The sequence below is a fragment of the Nyctereutes procyonoides genome, unplaced genomic scaffold, assembly GCF_905146905.1.
Source record: "Nyctereutes procyonoides isolate TBG_1078 unplaced genomic scaffold, NYPRO_anot_genome, whole genome shotgun sequence".
NCBI lineage: Eukaryota > Metazoa > Chordata > Mammalia > Carnivora > Canidae > Nyctereutes > Nyctereutes procyonoides.
In genome coordinates this window covers 47,376,236-47,397,440 of record NW_026575140.1, presented here as the reverse complement: position 1 = coordinate 47,397,440, position 21,205 = coordinate 47,376,236, and the positions used below count along the sequence as shown (strand labels likewise).

The 21,205-nt window shown below is 52.7% G+C and overlaps 1 protein-coding gene across 3 annotated transcripts in view; it reads right to left on the bottom strand.

The window, feature by feature from the left end:
• The window catches only part of MPRIP (myosin phosphatase Rho interacting protein), a 153,914-nt gene that overhangs the window by 9,344 nt on the left and 123,365 nt on the right, over positions 1–21,205 (bottom strand). Inside the window, exons 14-23 of one of the 3 annotated variants that reach the window (XM_055305452.1) lie at positions 20,253–20,814; positions 18,374–18,490; positions 11,958–15,803; positions 8,357–8,504; positions 7,639–7,756; positions 6,798–6,957; positions 5,644–5,763; positions 4,597–4,683; positions 3,786–3,948; positions 2,071–2,156 (exon numbers count right to left, since the gene is read on the bottom strand). In XM_055305452.1, coding sequence (XP_055161427.1) covers positions 2,071–2,156; positions 3,786–3,948; positions 4,597–4,683; positions 5,644–5,763; positions 6,798–6,957; positions 7,639–7,756; positions 8,357–8,504; positions 11,958–15,803; positions 18,374–18,490; positions 20,253–20,814 — 5,407 coding nt within the window. Of the gene's footprint in view, positions 1–1,490; positions 1,553–2,070; positions 2,157–3,785; positions 3,949–4,596; positions 4,684–5,643; positions 5,764–6,797; positions 6,958–7,638; positions 7,757–8,356; positions 8,505–11,957; positions 15,804–18,373; positions 18,491–20,252; positions 20,815–21,205 lie in introns of all 3 variants that reach the window. The other 2 variants (XM_055305451.1, XM_055305450.1) reach the window with 2 other exon arrangements.

Genomic DNA, 21,205 nt, shown 5'->3' with positions numbered 1-21,205 from the left:
CTTGATAAAGGTCTTTTTGCAGATTTTCTGGTCTTTTGTCCAGAGTCCTGTGTACTTTTATTCCCCTGCAGGGACTTTGACATGCCACCTGGGACACATAATCTATCTTGACAGGGTGGACACACTGTAACAAGGCTTTCCAGAAGTTTTTCACTGACTGTCATTTACATTTACATTAACTGACATGGGCAAAAGGCCTAAATCATTAACAGTGAATTTACAGCAGATACAGTTCAACCTCAAATAGGAAGTAGATTCTTTAATAAGAAAACCCTAAACCAAAGAACAAGTTCTATTTTTGCTAAACAGAATGTTTTTCATGGTTACAGAAAGAGCCCACACTAAGTTTTCAGTCAAGCATAAACCATATTTGGTTAAAAGTGATTTGGGACTGTATAGTAGAATAAATAAAACCAAACTGATTGGTTTAAAATACTAGGGATTTTCTTAAACGTCTTCCTAAAGCAAACCCATTTCATCCAAGCCATTGGGCTAAAGCCCCTTAGCCACAGGATTCTGGATGGTGGATCCAGCTGGAGAGCGAGCTGTAGGCACACAAGCAAAAGGAGCCAGTGTTGGACGGACCTGCGTCATATCAGTGTCCCCTCTGCCAGGACCAGGGCCCAGAGATGGTGTTCTTCCTGCTGTTCTTAACCTTCTCGTCAGAGAATTAATGAGATCAAGTCAGTTCAGCTGGAAGCACACTTTGAAGTGAGCTGCCATGTAACTGGGATGCACGGCCTGGTGTGGAGACCAGGAATGGCCAGGCATGGGCCCACTGTCCTTCTGTTTGTTTTCAAACAGGCTGATGTTTCTCAGCCAGCACTTCTGTGTCCTTACCTTCTTTCTTTATACTACTGCCTTCAATGGCACACATAGAAGCTTTTGTTTTGTTTAAAAGAACACCAAAACCAAAAAAAGTGCTGGTAAATCTTCAGTCCCAACCCCTCCCTTGTCCTCTTGCTCTGCTGAGCCATTTTCCTGGCCCTGCCCACAAGGTACCGGCTCCCTGAAACCCGGGTTCCGCCCTGCCTTGGCCTATTAACTAACTTGGTGGGGAGGGGTTCTTGGTGATGGGATACTCTGCTTGTCAGGGGCTGCTGGGTCTCTGTCAGGGCCCCTCTTGACAGAGGGCAAGATGGGTTTCCCAGAGAACCTGAAATGCACAGATTAGTTGACATGCACACTGACCAGTGCTGGGGGCCACTCACAGGCCCACACCCACCCGAGATGCTGCCTCTATGGCTTGCCTGCCAAACTGGAGGGGAGCTCCCCTAGGCAAAAGGTCAACTTTGGTAAGAAGTTACAGGGCCAGTTAATTTCCCAGAACAGGTTAAAGAAACTTGACCAGGATTGTGTATGTGCTTGCTGGAGCAGATAAAGTAACAATAAAAAACAAGGAGCTTGCTATGGAGGTGTGAGCAGTGCATGCAGGTAGCTACCCCCTGGAGGGTGGCAGGTGGGTGGGTGGTGAGAGGTGGTTTACCTACATGACAGGGGACCTGGAAGCGGGCTCGTTTCAGTTATCCCATGAGACCTGCTCAATTACGGACTGTCAGAGGAAAGAGCAAAAAATAAGACACACACACAATAAATCCTAAATGCAACAAGCTCATTACTCCCACCCTCCGCCCGTCCTTCCCATGGAGAGGCACACAGCAGGGTGGGGGACACACACTGGGGATGTGCTACAGTGTGGTCAGGGGAAGAGGTGTAGGCAGCTTCCTCTCTTGAAGGCAGGCAGCATCAGTGTTAAACTAGGGATGTGTGAAGACAGAGTAGGGCTGGCCCAGGGGTGTCTGGGGGGAAATCTGGCCTTGGAGGTCCAGTGTCAAATTCACTCCAAGCTCTGTTTCCTGTACTGTCACTGTCAGAAGTTGGTTCTACTTCAGCAGGAAGGAGACCCAGCACTTGAAGCCACCAGAACTGGCCCAGCAGGGAGGCATGGTGGAGCCAGAGAAGTTGTGGGACCCTGGGGACCCCCTGCTTCGGTCCGAGGTGGGCTCTGACTCTGGCTCCTCTCTAACGTCCCATAGGCCCACACACCCTGGGGCTGCACCCGAGACTCACCTTGGATCTGATGTTTCTGAGTTGCCGGCTGACACAGGATCTATCTTTCTTTAAGAAGTCAGGGTTGCTTTTAGATTTCATTATATCTAAAGGAACAAACGGACCCATTACATTTGTTTTAAAAAACTCTGTGGAACAAGACTGAATGTGCAAAAATCTCCCAAGCTTCCTGTTACTGCCACATGCCTGTGGCATTTCCTTAAACATCTTTAAGAGAAAATCAAGCCAATGATCATAAAAACACACACTAAGCTTCCTCCTGAAACAACTGAAAGCACTGGAACGGCCTGAGGGTGTCTGTGTGGCCCTGGGCTAGCCTCCCCTTGCCTGCTGCTGACTGCAGCTGAGCTCTGTGGGGGGTGGTGGAGGTGGTCCTAGGATGCTCCCTCCGGCCCGTGGACAGACCCACTGTCCCATTATTTCTTTATTCCCACTTTCTTCCTAGCAACCCAGGGCTGTGATACAGCAAAGGAGCAAGAATCACAATCCACCCCCACATGCCTGCCATCCGCAGTTTGGGGTACCGTCCTTCACACTTCTAAAAGATGGCTAAAACAAATGTACATTGGGTCACCCCACACCGTGTGTCCGGGCAGGAGGTTAAACTTAGTGTACTTATGGATCTCTTCCCAGGTCAAAACAAAAACCTCTACCTGGTCTCTTTTAAGAAAGGCACGGTATTTCACTGTGTAGTGAAGCCACGGGCCTCCATCTGCTGCAAATGCAACAAGCTCCTGTTAGCGTATTTGCATGCACTTGTCCTTCAGAAGTTCAACTGGCAGGTCATAGGATCTATGCATTCTCCCCCAAATTCTAAACCTTCCTCCATCCATGGCCTCTGCCACCCCAAGGTCCTCCTCAGAAGTAGCTGCTGTTGTCATTTTGTTACCCTTCCAGAGTTAGCCTATAGCTTGATTTTGAGTGGTGCTCAGGTATCATCTGACTGATTCCAGAAAGACCGCCAACTCGTCCTCCCGCAGCAACGCAAGTGATCTTGCTTCAACCTGTCTGCCAGCGTTGCCACGATTGTTATCGCTTGGCTGGCTGAGGAAACCCAGTGTCATTTTCTGGATACCAGTGAATTGAAACATGTTTTGAGTAGCCTGTTCCCGACCCCCATGGTCTCTTGGAGGTTTTTATGGTCAAGCCCCATGATCAAGCTAGCTACTAACTACTAGCTACTAACAGCTACTATCACTGAACCATTGGGTTCTTTTTTTGTTTTTTTTTTTTAATTTTTTTTTGTTTTATTTATTTATGATAGGCACACAGTGAGAGAGAGAGAGAGAGGCAGAGACATAGGCAGAGGGAGAAGCAGGCTCCATACACCGGGAGCCGGACATGGGACTCGATCCCGGGTCTCCAGGATCGCGCCCTGGGCCAATGGCAGGCGCCAAACCGCTGCGCCACCCAGGGATCCCGAACCATTGGGTTCTTTAGGAAGATAGAAAAATGCAAAAATGCAACCTGTGATTCTTATGAAAATACATGCCAACGGCATGACTTCCCCTCAAGGTGATCAGTAAGTGCGCCCAGCAGCGTGCCGAGAGGACAATAGTTCCTCCATGGTAGCAGGGTGCCTACTAGGTTTGGGCCCGGTGCCCTGCAGTGGTTCTTGATGATGAAACACAGGTCTAAATACAGAATGGGCTCCTATGCCTTCACCGGAGTGACCACAAGTGATGGGGTTCTAGCCCAAAGCCTGGGGAACTCACCGTATCCTGACACAGGGGTGTTTTCCGGGGATTTTTCACCCAGTGCTTCCGTTGCTGCTTTCAGTTGCTCTTTCAATCTGCTGATGTCACAGTCGGCCTTTGCCCTCACGATGCTGAGCTCCGTGTAGATGTCTTTGTACTTGTCACTAGCGTACTTCTTGTCCTTGGAGATAAGAAGGGCAGAATCAAGTGGTGGTTAGGGGCAGGCTAGGCAGTCCATCTCCATCTCCTCGGGACTGCAAGGCTTCTGTGCAATGATAGGAGTGTCTCCAGCAGTTGGGGAGGCAGGTGGACCCATCTTTCAGAGGTGGACACTCAACGCGAGGTGGAACAGGCAGAGCTGAGAGTCTTTATGAGCATGGAAGGAGCATCCCCAGGGGCTCTGGCAGGCACAGGCACAGCTCCTGGAAACTCCCTCTCTGTCTAGGATTTCCTAAGTGACTGAATGGCTACCACAATTTTTGTCATCTCCTCTCTGATTCCAAAAGGGCCCTGGTGGAGATGGGTGGGCTTCACCAAGCTCTCATTTTCCAGGACGACATTTGTCTCTGGTCTCACTGTCCCTGCCAAAGCACACGGGAAGCATGGAGGACAGGGACACAGTGACACCTCATTTTTACTACACCTGCTTACAGGCTGGTGTTTTAAGAGAACTCAATTTTGAAAGCACATTCCCCTTAAGGATGAAATGTACTCTAGAAAAGCCTACAATTCGAGTGCACGAGGGCCTCTGTGAGCTCTTGGAGACATGTGTCCCTGCTCCACCCCAAGCCCATCCTCAGGCCTGTCTCCTGCAGGGAGGCACCATTACCCGCAACGCTGTCTGTAGCTCATCCTTGAGAGAGCTGATCTCCTGCTTCAGGTACTGGATTTCTGACTCCTTGACCCGCAGTAAGACCTAGAATAACAGAGAAATTAGGGACTGACACTGAGCAACAAAGGGACTTGCAGATTCTTGAAAGCAAAGATGATGACTGAGCAGGGAGCCCCTCCTCCCCTGCTTCCTCATCGACATGCACCCCCAAAATGCCAGCAAATACACTTAGCCATTGCTAACAGCTGGCACAACATCTACAGAAACAGAAAGAAGTCACTGCAATTCCTCCTGGACCCAACAACCCTGTTCCTGAGCCCAAGGGGTCACGGTGGGCACTGGGGACAGAGCCCGTGACAGCATCCTACTGAAACTGTTGACCTCACTCAGCCTCTCCCACATCACTGAGCATGCACAGGTTCATGATGAAATGTTAACTGACTGGGGAGTAATCTAAGTACTTTTATTTATTTTTTTTTTTTTTTATTCATTTATGATAGTCACAGAGAGAGGCAGAGACACAGGCAGAGGGAGAAGCAGGCTCCATGCACCGGGAGCCCGACGTGGGATTCGATCCCGAGTCTCCAGGATCGCGCCCTGGGCCAAAGGCAGGCGCCAAACCGCTGCGCCACCCAGGGATCCCTCTAAGTACTTTTATAAAAAGATATAAGAATCAATCATTCTGACTTAAAATAAACTTCCCTGACCCCAAGTAATACGGTGTTACAGAATGGTGAGCAACTGTAGGGTTCACAGAGCTAGTCACTGTTTCATTCTAGGTGCTCAGAGTTTGTGGTGTGGCAGAAACTGCAAGCAATGGGGTGGAAGGTCCCTGTGGCCTCCTCACCAGGGGTCCCCACTCCTGCTGTGGATCCCACACTGCCTGGCAGCTATTCTCTTTTGCTGCCTGGGGTGATCTGGATCCTTCCATGTTCTTCTTGCGGTCTCCAGCTCTCATCCCTGCCCATAAGCTGAGGGCCACCTCTTGGTTCCTGCTTGGGGCTTGTGTGCTGCAAAGCGGGGTGAAGGGGCTCCAAGCAGTACCTCTAACTCATAGGCATCCTTGCCCTGTGTGAGAGGGGAGCCAGTGGCCTCCCCACCCGCATCCCCAGTCAGCAGTGTCCGTAACCGTGCGATCTCCGCAGCCAGGCGGTTGTTCAGTTCCTGTGGGACAGCAACAGCAAGGAGGGAGGCTTCACAGAGCTGCCTGGGGCAGCACTCACACAGCACAACCGGGAGAGGTTGTCTCCTCACCAGAAGAGGCTGAGATGTGTGAGCAGACGGAGCCACAGACAAAGTCTTATGCACACTATGGCATTTCAGATTTAACGTGTGAGATTGTCACTGCATGTGACTTACATCCCTGGAAAGGCCATTTATGTGGCTCTAAGTGTGTGCAGAATTGTGTACACAGGATTCCATAATACTCAATACTTTGTCACCATAACGCTTGTCCAACGGCTTGTCCAATTTGAGTTTCTGTAGGGGTAGGCCCTCTCACTCTCCCCGGTCAACCTCTGTACTTTTTTTCCAACTGATACGTGGTCATGTTAGGCCACTGCAGTGACTAGGGGGAATCAGTCCAGCCAGAGCACCCTCATATGGGGTGAGTCTTGGCCCATAGACACCTCGATCTGTCTACACAGTAAGGACGATGAGCCTCTGCACACAGTGGTCCGGTTCAGTATCTTGGAGAAGCTTTTATCAAACTAAACCTACCTCAAGTCTTTCCATTAGCAGAGTTTTAAATGCACCCCAATTTTCTGAAGAACAAGCAAATTCTAAGACAATAATCTGACCCCCAAAAATGTGAACCATGTATGGCCTTGACTGAGGGATCTTTACACATGGTCCTAGCCTTGAGGACAGGAGACCTGGATCAGGTACAATGACCCTCCCTCACAGGCCCTGCCCACCAATAATGAAGTAGAAATCTACAGACGCTCAGGAGAAACTGGGACATCTCAGAGGTCCCAAAAGGGCTAGAGCCCATGTGAACCCAAATTTAAAGAGGTGGTTCATGTAGAAAATCGCCCCAGCTCTACCATCTGCAGAATTTCTGTCAACATGCTGGGGAACGGCAGACATCAGGGAGCTGCCTGCAGATGGGGCAGCCACTGTGGCTCAGAAACTCAGGGTCACCTCAGGTGAGGCCCGGCTCCCAATTCCAGTGTGGGCTGAGGCAGCGGCAGGCTCACCTGATTGTGGGCGTTGAGCTCCTGGTTCTCACGCTGGCACTGCCGCAGGGCCTGGCGCTCGGCCTCTAGCGCCTGGGCCAGGTGGGCATTCTCCAGGCACTTCTGGGAGTACTGCTCCGACAGGACCTCCAGCTCCCGCTGTACCGACTGCAGCTCCTCCCTAGGGACAGGGCACAGCTTAGCTCTGCCCTCACCCCTAGGCCAGGCCTCTAAAAGGCTCTGAGTCCCTGTCACGACACGTGAGGAGTGATGAGACATGACACAAAGAGCTAAGCAGAGAGCAGGTCCCATGCCTTCTGTGGTCTCAACAGATTCTTACCCAGCTCAAAAGAGGACAGCCTAGAAAGTGCTGCAGACCTACAGAATCTTTCCTGTGTTCCTCCCTGCTCCTTTTTCAAGGAGCTTAACGGCCCCACACACAAAGCTCTCCTGTGATGTCAGGACAGAACTCATTCATGCCAAAACAAATGTCCTGTTTCTGAGAGAAGTCACACTTGTGATTTGTTTTCGACACTAACTTTTGAGGTGCTCTGTGTCTGATAACCCAGGACCAGGCTCTCTCCACACTCGAAAATCAAAGCCCTGTGACACTGTTCTGTCACCCTGGACCTGAGGCACAGAGCTGCTTCTTCCATTAGTGGAACCCAGGTGCTCAGCCCCTCAGGAAGGGTGGCTTGGAACCGCCCTGGAGCCCTTGGGCCTCTGCCCATGCCCACCCTTGAGACCCAGGTCCTTGTGGCTCTCAGAAAGACTCAGCAGGGTGCCTCTCCCCACCTGAAGAGCAGAAATCCCTCTAGCCCCACCTACGAGGGCCACCTCCTGGGGGCAGGAAGGGACTCACAGGTACTGTCGTCGTAGGGCCTCAATGTCCGAGTTGATGCTACTGATCTGGGACCGCTGGCTCTTCTCCAATTCACGCTCCATCTCCTCCCGGTGAGCATTCTTCATGGCTTCAATGGCTGCGGGCAGGGACACAGCCATCAGCATGAGAGGCTCGGGGGCAAGGTGGACAGGACAGCACTGTGTCTGCCTGCTGTTCATGCAGCGTCCATGAGTGGTCAGGCTGGCCTCACCCAAACCAAGGAATTCCCAGGGAACTCCCACCAGAAAAGGGACGCAGGTGTTTTTTTTGTTTTGTTTTTTTTTTTTGTTTTTTTTTTAAATATCAGAAGGCTCTGTGCCGAAGTCTGTCACCAGGCAAAAGCTGCAGCAACTCTGTGCTCTGATGTCCTTGGCCACCGTAGGCAGAGGTGGTCTTATGCTGTTGGAGCACAAAGTCAGCGAGGGGACTGGAGAGGCCGGGGACCGCCCCTTGGGTGAAGCTCGGGGTGCTGGGCTAGGGCTTGCAAGCACTCAGCGGGCTCCCCAAACCAGCCTCTTCCTGGAGGAAACCATCAAAGGCTTGTTTTGGAAAACCAAGCTGAAACCTCAGCTAGAAGACAGTGTGAAGTCCGCTCACAGTGTGAAGGCCGCTCACTGCCCAGCCGTGCAGTCAGCTCAGGAAGCCTGCCGCATGCCCTGTCCTAAGGGTGCAAGTGTCTCCCAGGCTCAGCTCCCACCTGAGATAGTGGCTGCTGTCTCCTCGGCTAGGAGGCGATCCTTCTCCTCCCGCAGCTTCTCCAGCTCCCGCTGGTGCTGCCTCTGCAGGTCCTCAATCTTCTTCTGGTGCGTTTCTTCCATGGCTGCAAACCCTCGCTCGCACGTGGCCTGTAAGATGTAAAAAGGACTCCATGGAGGTTTTCCTTGACCACTGTGCTGGGTGTTGTGTTTATCATGAAGCCAGCAGCCTGGTCTCTCTAGGCTCCCTGGTCCAGACAGCATGCTCCCTGACACTAAGCATGGAGCCAGCAAAGCCATTGGACGGCTGTCTGCAGATGCTCACTGATACAACTGGGCATTTTACGCTACCAGAGCATTTAGGAAAGAGAGTTTACATAAATTCTCTTATTTGGGAGATTATTCTGAAGCCTCCTTCTCTGTGGAAAGTCAGTGCTTTGAGTGGGAAGAGGCTGCAGTAGAATTTAAAACAGCTGATCCTGAACCTTTACAGAATCACTGCTGGGCAAGGCTGACCACAGGGAGGGAGAAGAGAGCAAATGTATGGAGGTTGGCTGTGTCTGCTTGGAGTTCTACAGGAAGCTTTCAGCACCAGATAGGGCATTTCATAGTCAAAACAGCAAGGAGTCTTTGTCAGCTGAAGGGAGCCAAGACCATCCCCCCAATGACAGGTATCCTGGTGAGGGTTGGGTGGGGGGTATGCGGAGCCAGGGGGTCTGGCCCGGCCACTAAGCAGCTGTCCACCCTCACCTGGTGTTCAATGAGGGGAATCAGACTAGACTACATGATCTCTTCTCTTTCAGCCTGCATCTTCCTCCTTCCCTTCCCAAGGAGTACAAAGAGGGGCACTAATTGTAGGTGAAATGAGACACACAACAGCACTGCTCTCTGAACTTGTCCGTGCCTGGTTAGAATGAGGCTGGTTTATTACCTGGACATAGGTTTTGGGGAAGGACACAGGTATACCCTAGGATGGGATCCAACCATCCCACACATCCACTCAGAGATGCCCAAACCTGGCTTATGACAGTGCTCTTACCAAAGGGGCAGGTGAATGTGCCACATAACCATGAGGCTGTGCTCAGTGCAGCCATTCTGTGCATGGAGGTACACCTTTTAAATAAATCCCCTGCAAGATCTCTTTCAGAGTAAGGATTAGGCCTTCCAGTGATTTTTTAAAAAACCAGAATATGGCCATGTTACGTTCCAAATGCAGAATATGGGAGGGTTCCTCCCTCTCAACCTATACTATTTGATGGATCTTCTTGCACCTGGATTCAAGAAAGGATAAGAAATCAAATCACTACACTTGGGTGTCTCTGTCTGGGCCCCCACAGTAATGGAGAGGCCTTTCTGAGATACTCCACTCAGTATCTTCCAACAGTTTAGACTTCCCTCCAACAGACTGGCTGCACTGGTCAAATGGTCTTAACCGTTGTCCCCCATCAACTGGGCATTCCTTCTCCCACGTGGCTCCTATCTGAAGGCCAGTGGCCTCGTCTCACTGCCCTCACATCATGGCATAGCTGGAAGAGCCCAGGGGCTGTGGCTTCCAAGCCCCTCATCTTCCCTCCTGTGTGCTTTGATTCATAAGGAGCACATAGCTAGTAAATCCTTTAGGGTTTTGTTTGGACTGCTTTAGAATACTTAAAGGGTGAAAATTCTTCCTACAGAAACCCTGAATTAGCTATAAAGACCCGTTGCTTCCTTGGACAGTGTATGTGTTGAAAAATAAACAAATTTGAATTTGTAAGCCAGTAATCCCTCGGATCAATCCCAGTTCCTCAATGGCTACTGTGCAGAACTGTGAGGGAAGGTGTCAGCCTGCAGTGGCCAGAAGGGAGGCTGTCAGGCCAAGACCCTGGTCTCCCTGATCTGGGCAAAACTCTGCACAAAAGAACAGCTATTAGTCGGAGGCTCTTGAGAGTGCTATTTTGTTGTAATTCCTGCCCCTCCAGAATGCACAGAAGGAGCAGCATCTCAGCCCCTAGAGACATGCTACCAGAAGCCCTCAAACATGATCTGTTGCTAACTAATGATATGCTGTCACCGCCCAGATGACTGACACGGGGGCTGACAACGCCGCACTGCACAGGGGCAGGGGCTCTGTCGGAACAGAGAGGAAACCGTTCACTGCTGGGATGGGAGTACCTGGCTCCCAGTGAACACAAGGTATGTACGTGCCCAGAGACCCAGCGACACGGACCTGAGGGCTTCGCAGGAAGGAGCTGAGTGCTCTGCGGCAGGGCACTAAGACCAATGTTTATGCAAATTACTGGTAAAGGTGTAGCTGGCCCACTCGAATGCTGTGCTCACTTGTGCTGACCACCCTGGGGGCACGGTCTGCACACTTTTGGAAAACAACTCTTAAAGCTTTCTCACGATTCAGAAGTTTTCAAAAGGTTCTTGTAAAAAGAACGGAGAAAATGGCCTCTTGGCCATCCAAGAGCTTGCTGATGACCACATGTGCTTGTCTTTGGTCAGTGAGCTGTGTCATCACACAGAGGTAAAGAATACACTGTTGCCACATTTGTCTTCCACTTTCAGAGTTCTAGGAACAAGCAGCTGGGAAATAGCGGTGTTAGCACTGGGTTTGGCAGGAGCAGTAAAGCAGCTGCCTGCAGCCTGGGAGCCCATGCTGCCATCTCATAGCCAGGTCTGACTGGGGATGGAGGGCTTTTGAGGAGTCTGGCCATTTATTGCATGCAGCTCCACCCAAGGGATGGTGCAAGGCTTGGGAGGGTAATGCTGTGAAGCTTAGGGGAAGTTCTGGGCAGTCATGGTCCACGCATGCAGGCAGGCAGGCAGGCATCTCTACCTACAAATGGGATAGGTGAGAACCTGGACCGGCCCACAGAGCCCAAGGCCCCGAGGAGCCTGGGAATGTCACCTACACCTGACAGGGCCTGGTTATCCTGCCTCATGAGGCAGAGTGTGAGATGGAGTGAGGGTGTGGGGGACAGGTTGCAGCCTCCAGAGAAGGAACCCCAGTGACTGAGAAGCGTGCTCAGTAGAAAAGCCCTTCTTCCACAGAGTGCCCATTAAATGACAGTTCCCCACAGATAGTTGGGGACAAGAGAGTGACCCTTGACACTGCCTTGCAAATATCCTCTTCTGGGAACTCTAACTCTGTTCTCCTGGGGCAGTCAGAAGGAGACAGCCCTCTAAGAGAGGCTCTGGCCCATCTCCCCTGGGTTCTTCTCCACAGGTTTACATCTGTACTGGCCTAGAGTGGGTTCTGTGGGGGTGGAAGAGAGGGCAAGGCTGGGATGGGAACAAGAAAGGCTTCCCCCTGCTGGGGTCATGCGGAGGAACCAGGCCAAGGGGTGATGGGGGGGGACCATACTCCTTCTCTTACGGTGCTCCCAGTTGTCTTCTGCCAACCCTCCTTGGGGGTGGAGGTAGGGTGGATGCTGAACAGGAGGCTAGGCCCTGGCCTGAGACCACGTCACGCCAGTGAGGACTCAGGGGAGAGAGAATATCAACTTGTCCTGCTTGTCCTCAGCTCCACCCTGAGAGCCTTGTTTACGGGACACCACCCCCTGACAAGCAGAATAAGGCCTGCCCCTCCCCTGCCTTGCAAGTCAAGGGACACTTCAGAACCTTAAGGTTCTCGAAGTCTTTCTGGTACTTCTCCCGCAGTGTGGCCGCGCTGCCCTCCAGGTCCTTCTGTCCCAGCTCCTCCCGCATGGTGTCCATTTGGGCCTCCAGCTCCTGGATGCGCTCTCTCAGCCCTGTCATGGACTCAGCCTCTCCACTGGCGGCCTGCAGAGTGTCCCTGGGCTGGCTTGTGGGCCAGCTGGGTGGGGAGCTGGGGGCTGGCAGGGCCTCCGGGTGCCGCCTCTGGTAGTGGTGCAGGGCCTCCTGTAGGCACTGCAGGCTCCGTGAGTAGTGTTCCTGCAGGGTCCTCAGCTCCTCCTCGTGGATGCTCTGCAGCTCTCTGATCTTTAGCTGGAACCTGTCTTCCAGGCTCTGCATCTGCTCCACGTGCTGCCTCTCCATGTCCTGCCGGTCTCGGACAGAGGCGTCTAGCTGGCTCAGGACTCTGCTGTGCTCTGCCTGCAGTGTGTCCCCTGCTCTGTTCAACTGCTCCACCACGCACCTCATCTCCTCCTCGTACCTTCCTTGCAGGGCAAACATGTTCTCACTGTGCTTGCTTTCCACTTCCTCCAGACACCTCTGCTGACGGTCCAGCTGGGTGACCCTGGCCTTGAGCTCCGCATTTTCCCTCTCGACGATGGCAATTACTTCCAGGTACTCGCTCTTTTGCTTCCGGAGAAGTTCCTCGTACTCCTCCCTCAGAGCCCCGATGGCTTGCTCGTGTTCCTGGCAGGAGGCTCCCCTGCTCTGCCAGGACTCTTTGTAGCTCTGCAGCTCCTTTTCATACTCTAGCCGGATTCTGCAGGCTGCATAACACACCTGAGCCTGAATAATTGCATCCTGAACTAATAATGAAGAATACTGACCGAGGCCTCCCAGATAAGTGTTCCAGGAGAGATTCTGGGATACCTGGAGAAGCTTCTGACAATCTCTTACTGATTCTACAGGGGGAAGTGAGGTTAAAGCGGCAGATATCTCCCCTAAGAGGCTGGCCTTATCTTTAAGTTGCAGGGCGAGTTCTTCCTGAATAGCAACAAGGGCCCCAGAGCTCTGGTGGTCCACGAAAAAGGGCTCCTGGGAGCCGGCTGCTTTTTGATGACTTAGTACTTCTCCTAATGGGCTCAGGTCCCAGGATGCCTGTACATTGTCTTCGATGCCTGAGGGAAGCTTGAGGGCTTCTGAGACCTGCTGCATCACTCTCTCAAAGTCGGGGGTTCGGTAGGCTCCCAAGATGTCCCCTAGCACGCGCTTGTGCTGCTGCAGGGCCACCTGGGTCCCCTGGAGGGTCTCCTGGATGCTCTGCAACCTCCGTTGGAATGATTCCCTTACTGACTGCAGGGCAAAGTTGAGCTCTGCCCTCACCCACGTGGCATCTGCCAGGGCAGGGACCAGGGCTGCTGGGACACTCTGTGGCTCTCCTCTGGAAGCATCAGCTGCCTCTCCTCTCTGCGTTCCCAGGCGCTTACTCAGGGACTCTACCTGGCTCCAGAATTCACCATCCACTAGCAACTTCTTCGCCCAGGTGTCTGCTGCGGCCCCAGGGCAGAGAGCCACACTTTCAGGTTCCAGGGGCAAGTTTCCTGACTGGGAGATCTCATGGAGAACTCGCGAGATATCTGATGTTGTGTTTTTTAAAGACTCTGCTATTTGGTTTATCAGTGAGGCCTCCAGAGCTATTTGATCAGAAAGGAGTTTCAGCCGCTCCTGCTCGGTCAGCTCAGGCCGGTGCGGTGGCTGTGAAAGTGCTTTCCTGATCTCCAAGAAACTCGAGTCCTCAGGCTGAGCCTGGGCCGCACTGTCTGGAGGAGTGGACCAGTGGTGCATGGCCGGGTGGGTGCTGATGAGTGTGCCCTCTGTGCTGGCCAGGGGGCCTGCTCCTGTGTCTTGTGCTTCCTCCTGGCTGGCTGCTGGCAGGGATCGTAGCTGTTCTCGGCAGTTCTCTAAGCAAGCCAGAGCCTGACTGTTTTTCATCTGGAAGTCACCAAGCTCCCCAACGTGATTTTCAACTATCTTCGCCCTTGCCTGTCTTTCCTGCTCTAGCTGGGAGGCCAGTGCCCCAACCTGGAGCAGGCTGGCCCGGAGCTGCTCACGGAGCCGTGCCTCCGTGCCGGCCCACTGCTGGTGCAAAGCAAGTAGGGCCTCCTGGCTCTGGCCCTGCTGGCTCTCCAACTTCACCGTCACATCTTTGAGCTTCTCCTCCGTTATGTAGAGCTTGGTCTCTAGGGAGTGTATTATGGAGAGATAAGTGTCGGAGTCACTGGTTGCAGGGAGAGAGCTAGGGGTGGCCTCTGATGACATGCTCTCTTCTGAGGGCGACCGGTCCTGGCTGGTGTCAGAGGATGTGCTGCTGGTCCAGGTCTTCTCAGACCCATCGGGGTGCGTGTATTTTTGGCACTGAATCGTGGAGAACCGGATTCTTTGCCTTTTAACACCAGATCCTCCTTGGTCAGGTTTTGCTGTGCTCTGAGGGAGCCCCTCCCTGTCTGGCACCTCTGATTTCAGAGACACCATGCTCTCTTCTCTCTTGGGGCTGATATCGCCACGCTCCTCCACCAGGACAGCCCCAGGATCCTCATCCTCAAGCCTGGAATGTTGGGAGGCTGGGGGTGAGCCAGCAGCTTGGAGCCGTGGGCCCGACAGCACTGTGCCATCCCCTGCCTCTTCTAGGCAGCTCTGTGGCTCCTCCGCATCCTCTGAGAATTCCTTTCCCAATCTCCTTAAAATCTCTTCCTTTGCCTGGAGCTTTGTTTCTGTTTCCTCTAAGCTGCTCCCCAAAGCAACCATTTTAACCAAAGCCTCATTGAGGTCCTGCTCTTTCTTTTCCAGAACTTTCTCATGCATCTCCTTGATGTGCTTCAGCTCTTCCTCCTTCTCCTTCAGCAGCACGTGCATACTCTGGAGCTGGCCAGCCACCCTCCTGTAGGAGTGCTCCAGGCTCTGGTAGTCGGCCTCCCTCACACTCAGCTTCTCCTGAAGCTCAGCCATGTCCCCATCAGACAGGGTGACACGATCCATCAGCTCCTGGAACCGCTGCCTAATCAGGTCCCGCTCGTCTCTGAGGCTCTGGACATGCTCAGCCAGCTTCTGGATGCTGGCCTCCTTCATCTGCAGCTGTTCCTCCAGCTGGTGGACTACCTCACTGCCCTCGAACTTGGCGCTCAGCTTCTCCTTTTGGAGGACCTCCATCTGCTGCTCGCGGTCCTGGAGCTGGTCCTCGTAGGCGCTGGCCTTGTCCTCCATCTCCTTGAGGTTCCGCAGAAGCACCTGCTTTTCCTTCTCACAGCTCTCCAGCAGCAGCTCGTAGTTGGCCTGCAGCTTCTCCTCCATCAGCCTCTGGGCCCGCTCGCTAGCACCTAGTTGCCGGCTGAGGTCGGCGATGCGGTCCTGCAGCCGCTGCACTTCCTTCTGCCGGTCCCTCTGCAGTGCCTGCTGCGTCTCCAAGTCCCGTAGCTCCTGTGTCTTCTCCAACAGCAGGGCCTCAGCGCTCTTAAGCTTCTGCTCACTGGCGTGCAGTTGCCCGCTGAGTGCGGCCTCACGGTGCTGCCGCTCCTCCAGCTGCTCACGGACCTTGTCCCTCTCCAGCTTCAGGTCCCCCTTGAGCTTGGCCAGTGCCTGCTCCTTGATGGTGAGCTCGGCGGCGGCATTGCTGAGCCGCGCCTGGAGGCTCCGGATCTCGGCCTCATGGTGCCGGATTGCGTCCTTGGCCTCCCCATAGCTGCGTTTCAGGGACTGGATCTGCTGCGTGACCAGCTCCTGGCGCTGGCACTGGGCCTCCAGCTCGCTTTGGAGATCCTGGTTGACTCTATGGAGCCTCTGCCAGGCACCGGATGGGGAGGTGGCCACTTCAGTCTTAAAAAAACCGATTAAACACTGGTTAGTAACACTCGGGACTCCCGGTTCTGAGTGTCACACCTCTGGCCAGGGTCAACCACAGAAAAGCTCCTTGATGGGGCTGTCTTTTATCCTCGGCATCATTTTTTTTTTTTTCAATTAAAAGACAAATTCAACAAATCACCTTAAAATTTTTTTTGGCAAGTAGCTGCTTCTAGGTAAACAGAAAAAACATGGACAGTAACATCACACGGCTCTAACCAAGCAGCTTCTAGGAGAACTAAACCAAACAAAAGTGAATAATGGAGCACACTGATGAGCAAACGAGAAGACTGGAGGACAAGAGAATGCTGGGAAGGACAGGGGGAGGAGCAGAGCTTCAGGATTTATTTGTTTGTTTTGCAAAACAAAAGGTAGGCGGCTCTAGGCAACAAACCCTACAAAAGCCAGGACGCGGGGTGCGGGTGGTGTGATGCCACTTCCTTCTAGGACGGGGAGAGAAGGAAGGGAGGCAACTGCTCGGGATGCCAGTGAGGTGACATCTGAAACATTTTCCTTGGGGAAGTGGAGCCCGTCCTCTACAGTAACAGGAAGAACTAATCTCTACCTGCAAGAAGACAAAACGAGGGGAAAAACGGAAACCATGGAGTAAAACATGATAATCAACAAAACAAACAAACCTTTGTGGAATTCAAAATAAGAAAGTGAAGCATGCAAGAAACAAAACACAAATGAAGCAAAACTCCCCAAACTGAAAGGCATGCAGAACAGACAGAGCTAACTACTGCAGGGGCAAAAACAAAAGTAAACAAGAGAGAGAAGAGCCCAGCCTAAGAATCTAGCCTACCTATGGCTCTAGCTCTGCTCTGCTGGCAGGGAAGCCACAGATGTGACACTCAGGTTAAAGTTACACTTGATGTCCAAACCATGCACGCTCCTCCTCCCAGCACCGTTATGCAGTGCCCACCCTGAGTGGCTGGCTCCTCCTGACCCTTAGTCCCAGAGGCCCTTGGTCATTCCGGATGACTCAGGTATAAGCATTTCAAAGCACAAAGGGAGGTTAAAAGTCACCTGTTGTTAGACCTAGCAGGAAGGTTTTAAAAGAGACAAGCTCTGCCCAGCTTTGCCAGGGGCTTTGGTGCAGGCTCATGCAATCATCCAGGTTAGACACGGAGGCAGGTTCTTAGGTTAGCAATGTGCAAAATCTGCTGCTAGTATCTCTACCACATGATGTGAAGTGAAATCGGTGCACGTTTAAAAAGATGCTCCCCAAACCTGGAAAGTCTGCACAAAATGACCCAGGAAGTACATACAGGAAAAAAGGCTGCCCACCATTACCAGTTCCTGGGGCCTGAGAATCTGATCTGGGCATGGCTGTAACTTGGCTGAAGGGGCTGGGGAGGACCAGGGCACACAAGGCACCCAGTGCCATGGTAAAAATTGGGGTCGAAAGAGAAGGCAGAGGGAGTGCACAACAAACAATGGCACGGAGACAGGAGGGAAGGTAAACTGTCCAAAGGCTCACGTATGGCCTGGGATGACTTGGACCAAGGTAGCCGGTATGCTGTGGTCTGGAAATGTTGACACAGACACTTATCACAGAGACTCTGGGTCACTGAGAGCTGGAAAGGCCCTTAGGGTCAAGTTCTAAGTCTACATGGACAAGAAGGCCAAGGTTGCAGGGGATGGCACTGGCTTCCATCAGTCAGTGGCAGGACCCTGACTGGAGTGCTCTGTTCTCAGCCTTGGCTGAGAGCTCCAGTTTTCCCTGTTCCATCACCCCATTTTGCATCTCCCCAGCACTCCTTCACCCACTACCTCTCCCTACTAGCACATCAGCACGATGGGGCAGGAGTGTGTTGTTTTGTACCCTAAAATTCAAACAGAGCCTAGAATGCTACAGGACAATAGGCTCCCACTGATGAGCGCCCTGCCCAGGTGCTCTCCTGCCTGGTGAGACAGCAGGGCAGCACCACTCCTTGCTGGCCAGCATGTGGGCCCAGAGCTCTCTGATGGAAGGCATGGGTTTGGACTCATGTTGCTGCTCTTCTCACTGGACTTCCCATTAGGCTGCGGGGTTGGCTAGGCAGAAAATAAGAAGAGGGACCACTAGGAGAGTGCTAATGGCCCCAGGTTGTCCTATAGGTGTGGTACATACAAGGTCAAGGATAGGGAACCAGTTTTAGCTCTGTCACCAACTTGGTGGTAAGGAGGCACTTGGCTGGCTGTTGTTCAATTTCTTCAATCGGGAAAATGGATCTAATATGACTATTTGTGAAAGCAAGTAGAAACGACATGTAAATATGTGATATTTATGATAAATATACACTAAGTACTCTGAGAACTGAGAGGAAAAATGATCAGGATGAAACAAAGAAAAACCCTTAGCTATAGAGGTTTCAGGCAGACTGTCTAAAGCATCCTACTAGGGGTGAAGCTACAAAGGACCCAGGAGCCTGAGAGCCCTGAGGCTGCAGCACTTGGGACAGGCTGCTCCTGCTCAGCCAGGTTTTGCACATTCCTAGCCTGCCTGGGCCCTCACACTGATGCCCAAATGAACAAGGGCCACAGCAGCCCTGCAGCCCTACCTGCAGCACGTAGCCCTCCCGGGCGCTCTGTTCCCGGCCCAGAGCCACCCTCAGCTGGTCCTGTAGGAGCCGGTTCTGCTCCAGAAGGTCTGAGGCCTCCTTCTGGCTCTGCTCCAACTGTGGGCAAAGAGACACACATTTTGTAACAAAGTGATGATAATGACTAGAGGTGGCGGTACAGTGGCATTTCTGACTCTCGCTGGGCTGGAGCACACAGGGACTCTGTGGTTGGCCTTCCCCATGGCCACACTTCAGTGCATGTGCCGATCTGGTCTTTATCTGCAGCATCTGGAACTGAAGGTTCCAGCTCAAGCCATACATAACAGCAGCATACTTGTTACCCTGGGCACCCACATAATTCCCACATGCCCATAAGGATGTGACGTGCAGACCTGACCAGGAAATGGGGGCTTTCTGCTTGTGTCAGAAGACCATCCTGCTGGGTCCTTCCGATTCCCTCAGTGTGGTCAAAAGGCCATTGTTGACCTGGGGCAGCCCTCGCTCCAGGCCCTGCCTGCCATAGCTTCCACTGAAATAGCTCCTTTTTTAAACGCTTTTATATAATAGATTCCACATAAAATTCTGTTTGCAGGAAGGGCTCCATAAGATGTGTAAAGTGGACAAGCGACTGCACACTCCTTTTGCTTTCAGTGACTTTGAATTTATCTATCCGTCTACCCACCTCTTCCCTGAACTCTCTCAGGTACCTACTAGATGCTGGGTTATGGGGGCTGCCCACCCTACTGGAGGGGCTGTGTAATGCAACAGGTGGGCAGGGTGCTACCAGACTCTGCTGTGGGCGGCACAGAAATGCCTGGCTTTCAGACTCTGCTGTCTATGATAGATTCATGGTCCAGCCAGCATGTGACCTGCAGGCCAGTGGGCTCATTTTGACAGTTTAGACCCATGTGAGTTTGAACTTTTATTGCATCTTGGCTTTATTATTATATTAATACATGTAGAAAAGGGAAAAAAATAGAATGTTGGTGTTAGTGATAAATGTCAACCTCATAAATTTAATAGGAAAAAGGTAAGCGGAGGTTGCCCAAAGTGGCAAATCTTCCACTTCAATTAGCTACTCCTGGAAAAAAACACATTTGAAACATGTTGCTGAATGTTCCTAAAAGGCAGGCATAATGCTGTACCTCATCTAGGAAACTCACTGTTCAGGCTTACAAATCCACTACCAAGTTTCCCAGATTTGATTTCTGGATATGTTACAAATGCAGGGACTGGCTTACTCAGCTCTGCATCCCAGAGGGATCCTCTCTGGTGCCCAGTGACTTACAGGGTATCCTTCAAGTCAGTGGCATGGTGGCAATCCTCTGCCCAGCCTGCCAGGCTCACCACCTCCTGCCCGTGGGCCTCTGTTTCACATCTTGAATTCAACATCCATAATCCAGCGTCTGCCTGCCTTGCATCCCCCTCTGATCCCATTAATGGTTACCTGGCTGTTGCAAAAAGCCTGGAGGCTTGTCTCTGCCTCCAGCTTCAGCCAGGCCCCTTTGACCCAGGCCTGACCACTAATTCTGCTCATGCCCCTCTCCTGTCTCAAATCTCTAGTTTGTGCCTGTAACAGGGTAGGACAGAGTCCCCACCTGGGTCCTGCATCCCATTAGCCTAGTTTCTGGCCACCCTCAGCTCTATATGGCAATGTCCCCACTGCATGGCAAAGTCTTTCCTTCTTGAAAAGCCTGGAGCCCCCTCCCTGCCATCCTGCCGATGTGGCACCCTCTTATACCTCTCAGTGCCTGCACTGTACTCTAATAAGCTGTCTGTCTGTCTACTAGAGCTCTCAGGACCACATATCCCTCAGTATCATGTGGCCAGCAGCAGGTACAGTGGGTGCTGGGGAAGGTTGCTGCCCAGAACCTGTTACCTCCTTCTCCAGCAGAGAGGTCAACTCGTGAGTGGAGAGCCGGTCACCTCCATCTTCGGAGGACAGGTGCAGGGGGGCAATGGGCACCTGCTTTTCTTCGCGGAGAGGAGTTGTCTCCACCTGATGCCACCGCTGCTCGATCTCCACGTGGACATTCTGGGTCTTGAGGTCAGTGGTCACTGGCAGCCCTGGGCTCCGGTCAACCTCCATTCGCAGGGCTGTATCGTCGGCACCAGGCCCATCCGTGGCATCAAGCATCCCGAAGCGCTTACGGCGTTCTTCCCGCCGCCGTGCACGCTCCCGCTCTAGCTCACCGGCCTCAGCCTCAGGGTGGACGTCAGAAATCCCTGTGGTGCTGGCCCTCTCCTGAGCCAGGGCCTGCTGGATAGGGCGGAACTCAGCCCAGTCAAAGGTCTTAGAGCGCCCTTCCCGCCTCCGCTCCCGAGCCCGGCTCCTCTTCTGCTCAGGGTCTGGCTCTCCACGCTCCATATCGGGCTTCTCACTCGGCCTCGGGCAGGTTTCAAAGGAGGAGCTGCTCCGGTTCTTTTCCTCTGGCAGTGAGCTAAGGGCAAGGGGCAGAGAGCCTGTCAGGTGTGGCTCCTTGTGGCAGCCACCCACCCTGGTGGGGGGCCTGGCTCCACCACAGCCCCTATGCAGCTATGGTTCCCACAGGAGAGAGGAGAAAAGAATACTTTGCCTTTACTTGTGTCTCTCTCATAGGGAGAACCAAACTGGTTCTGAGTAGGGATGAGAAAGTAGGAACCACAGATGGCTCAGAGGTTTCCAGTCCAGTTTCCATAGAGAGCTGGGAACAGCAGTCAGTCATGGCTCCATGAGAGGAAGCCCCTCCAGCCCCCAGGCAGGAAGTCCTTGCCACTCCCTACTGTAGTTGCAGGGGGAACACAGTACATCGCTTAGACCTGTACCTCTGAAGTTTGTATCTGTTTCTTTTT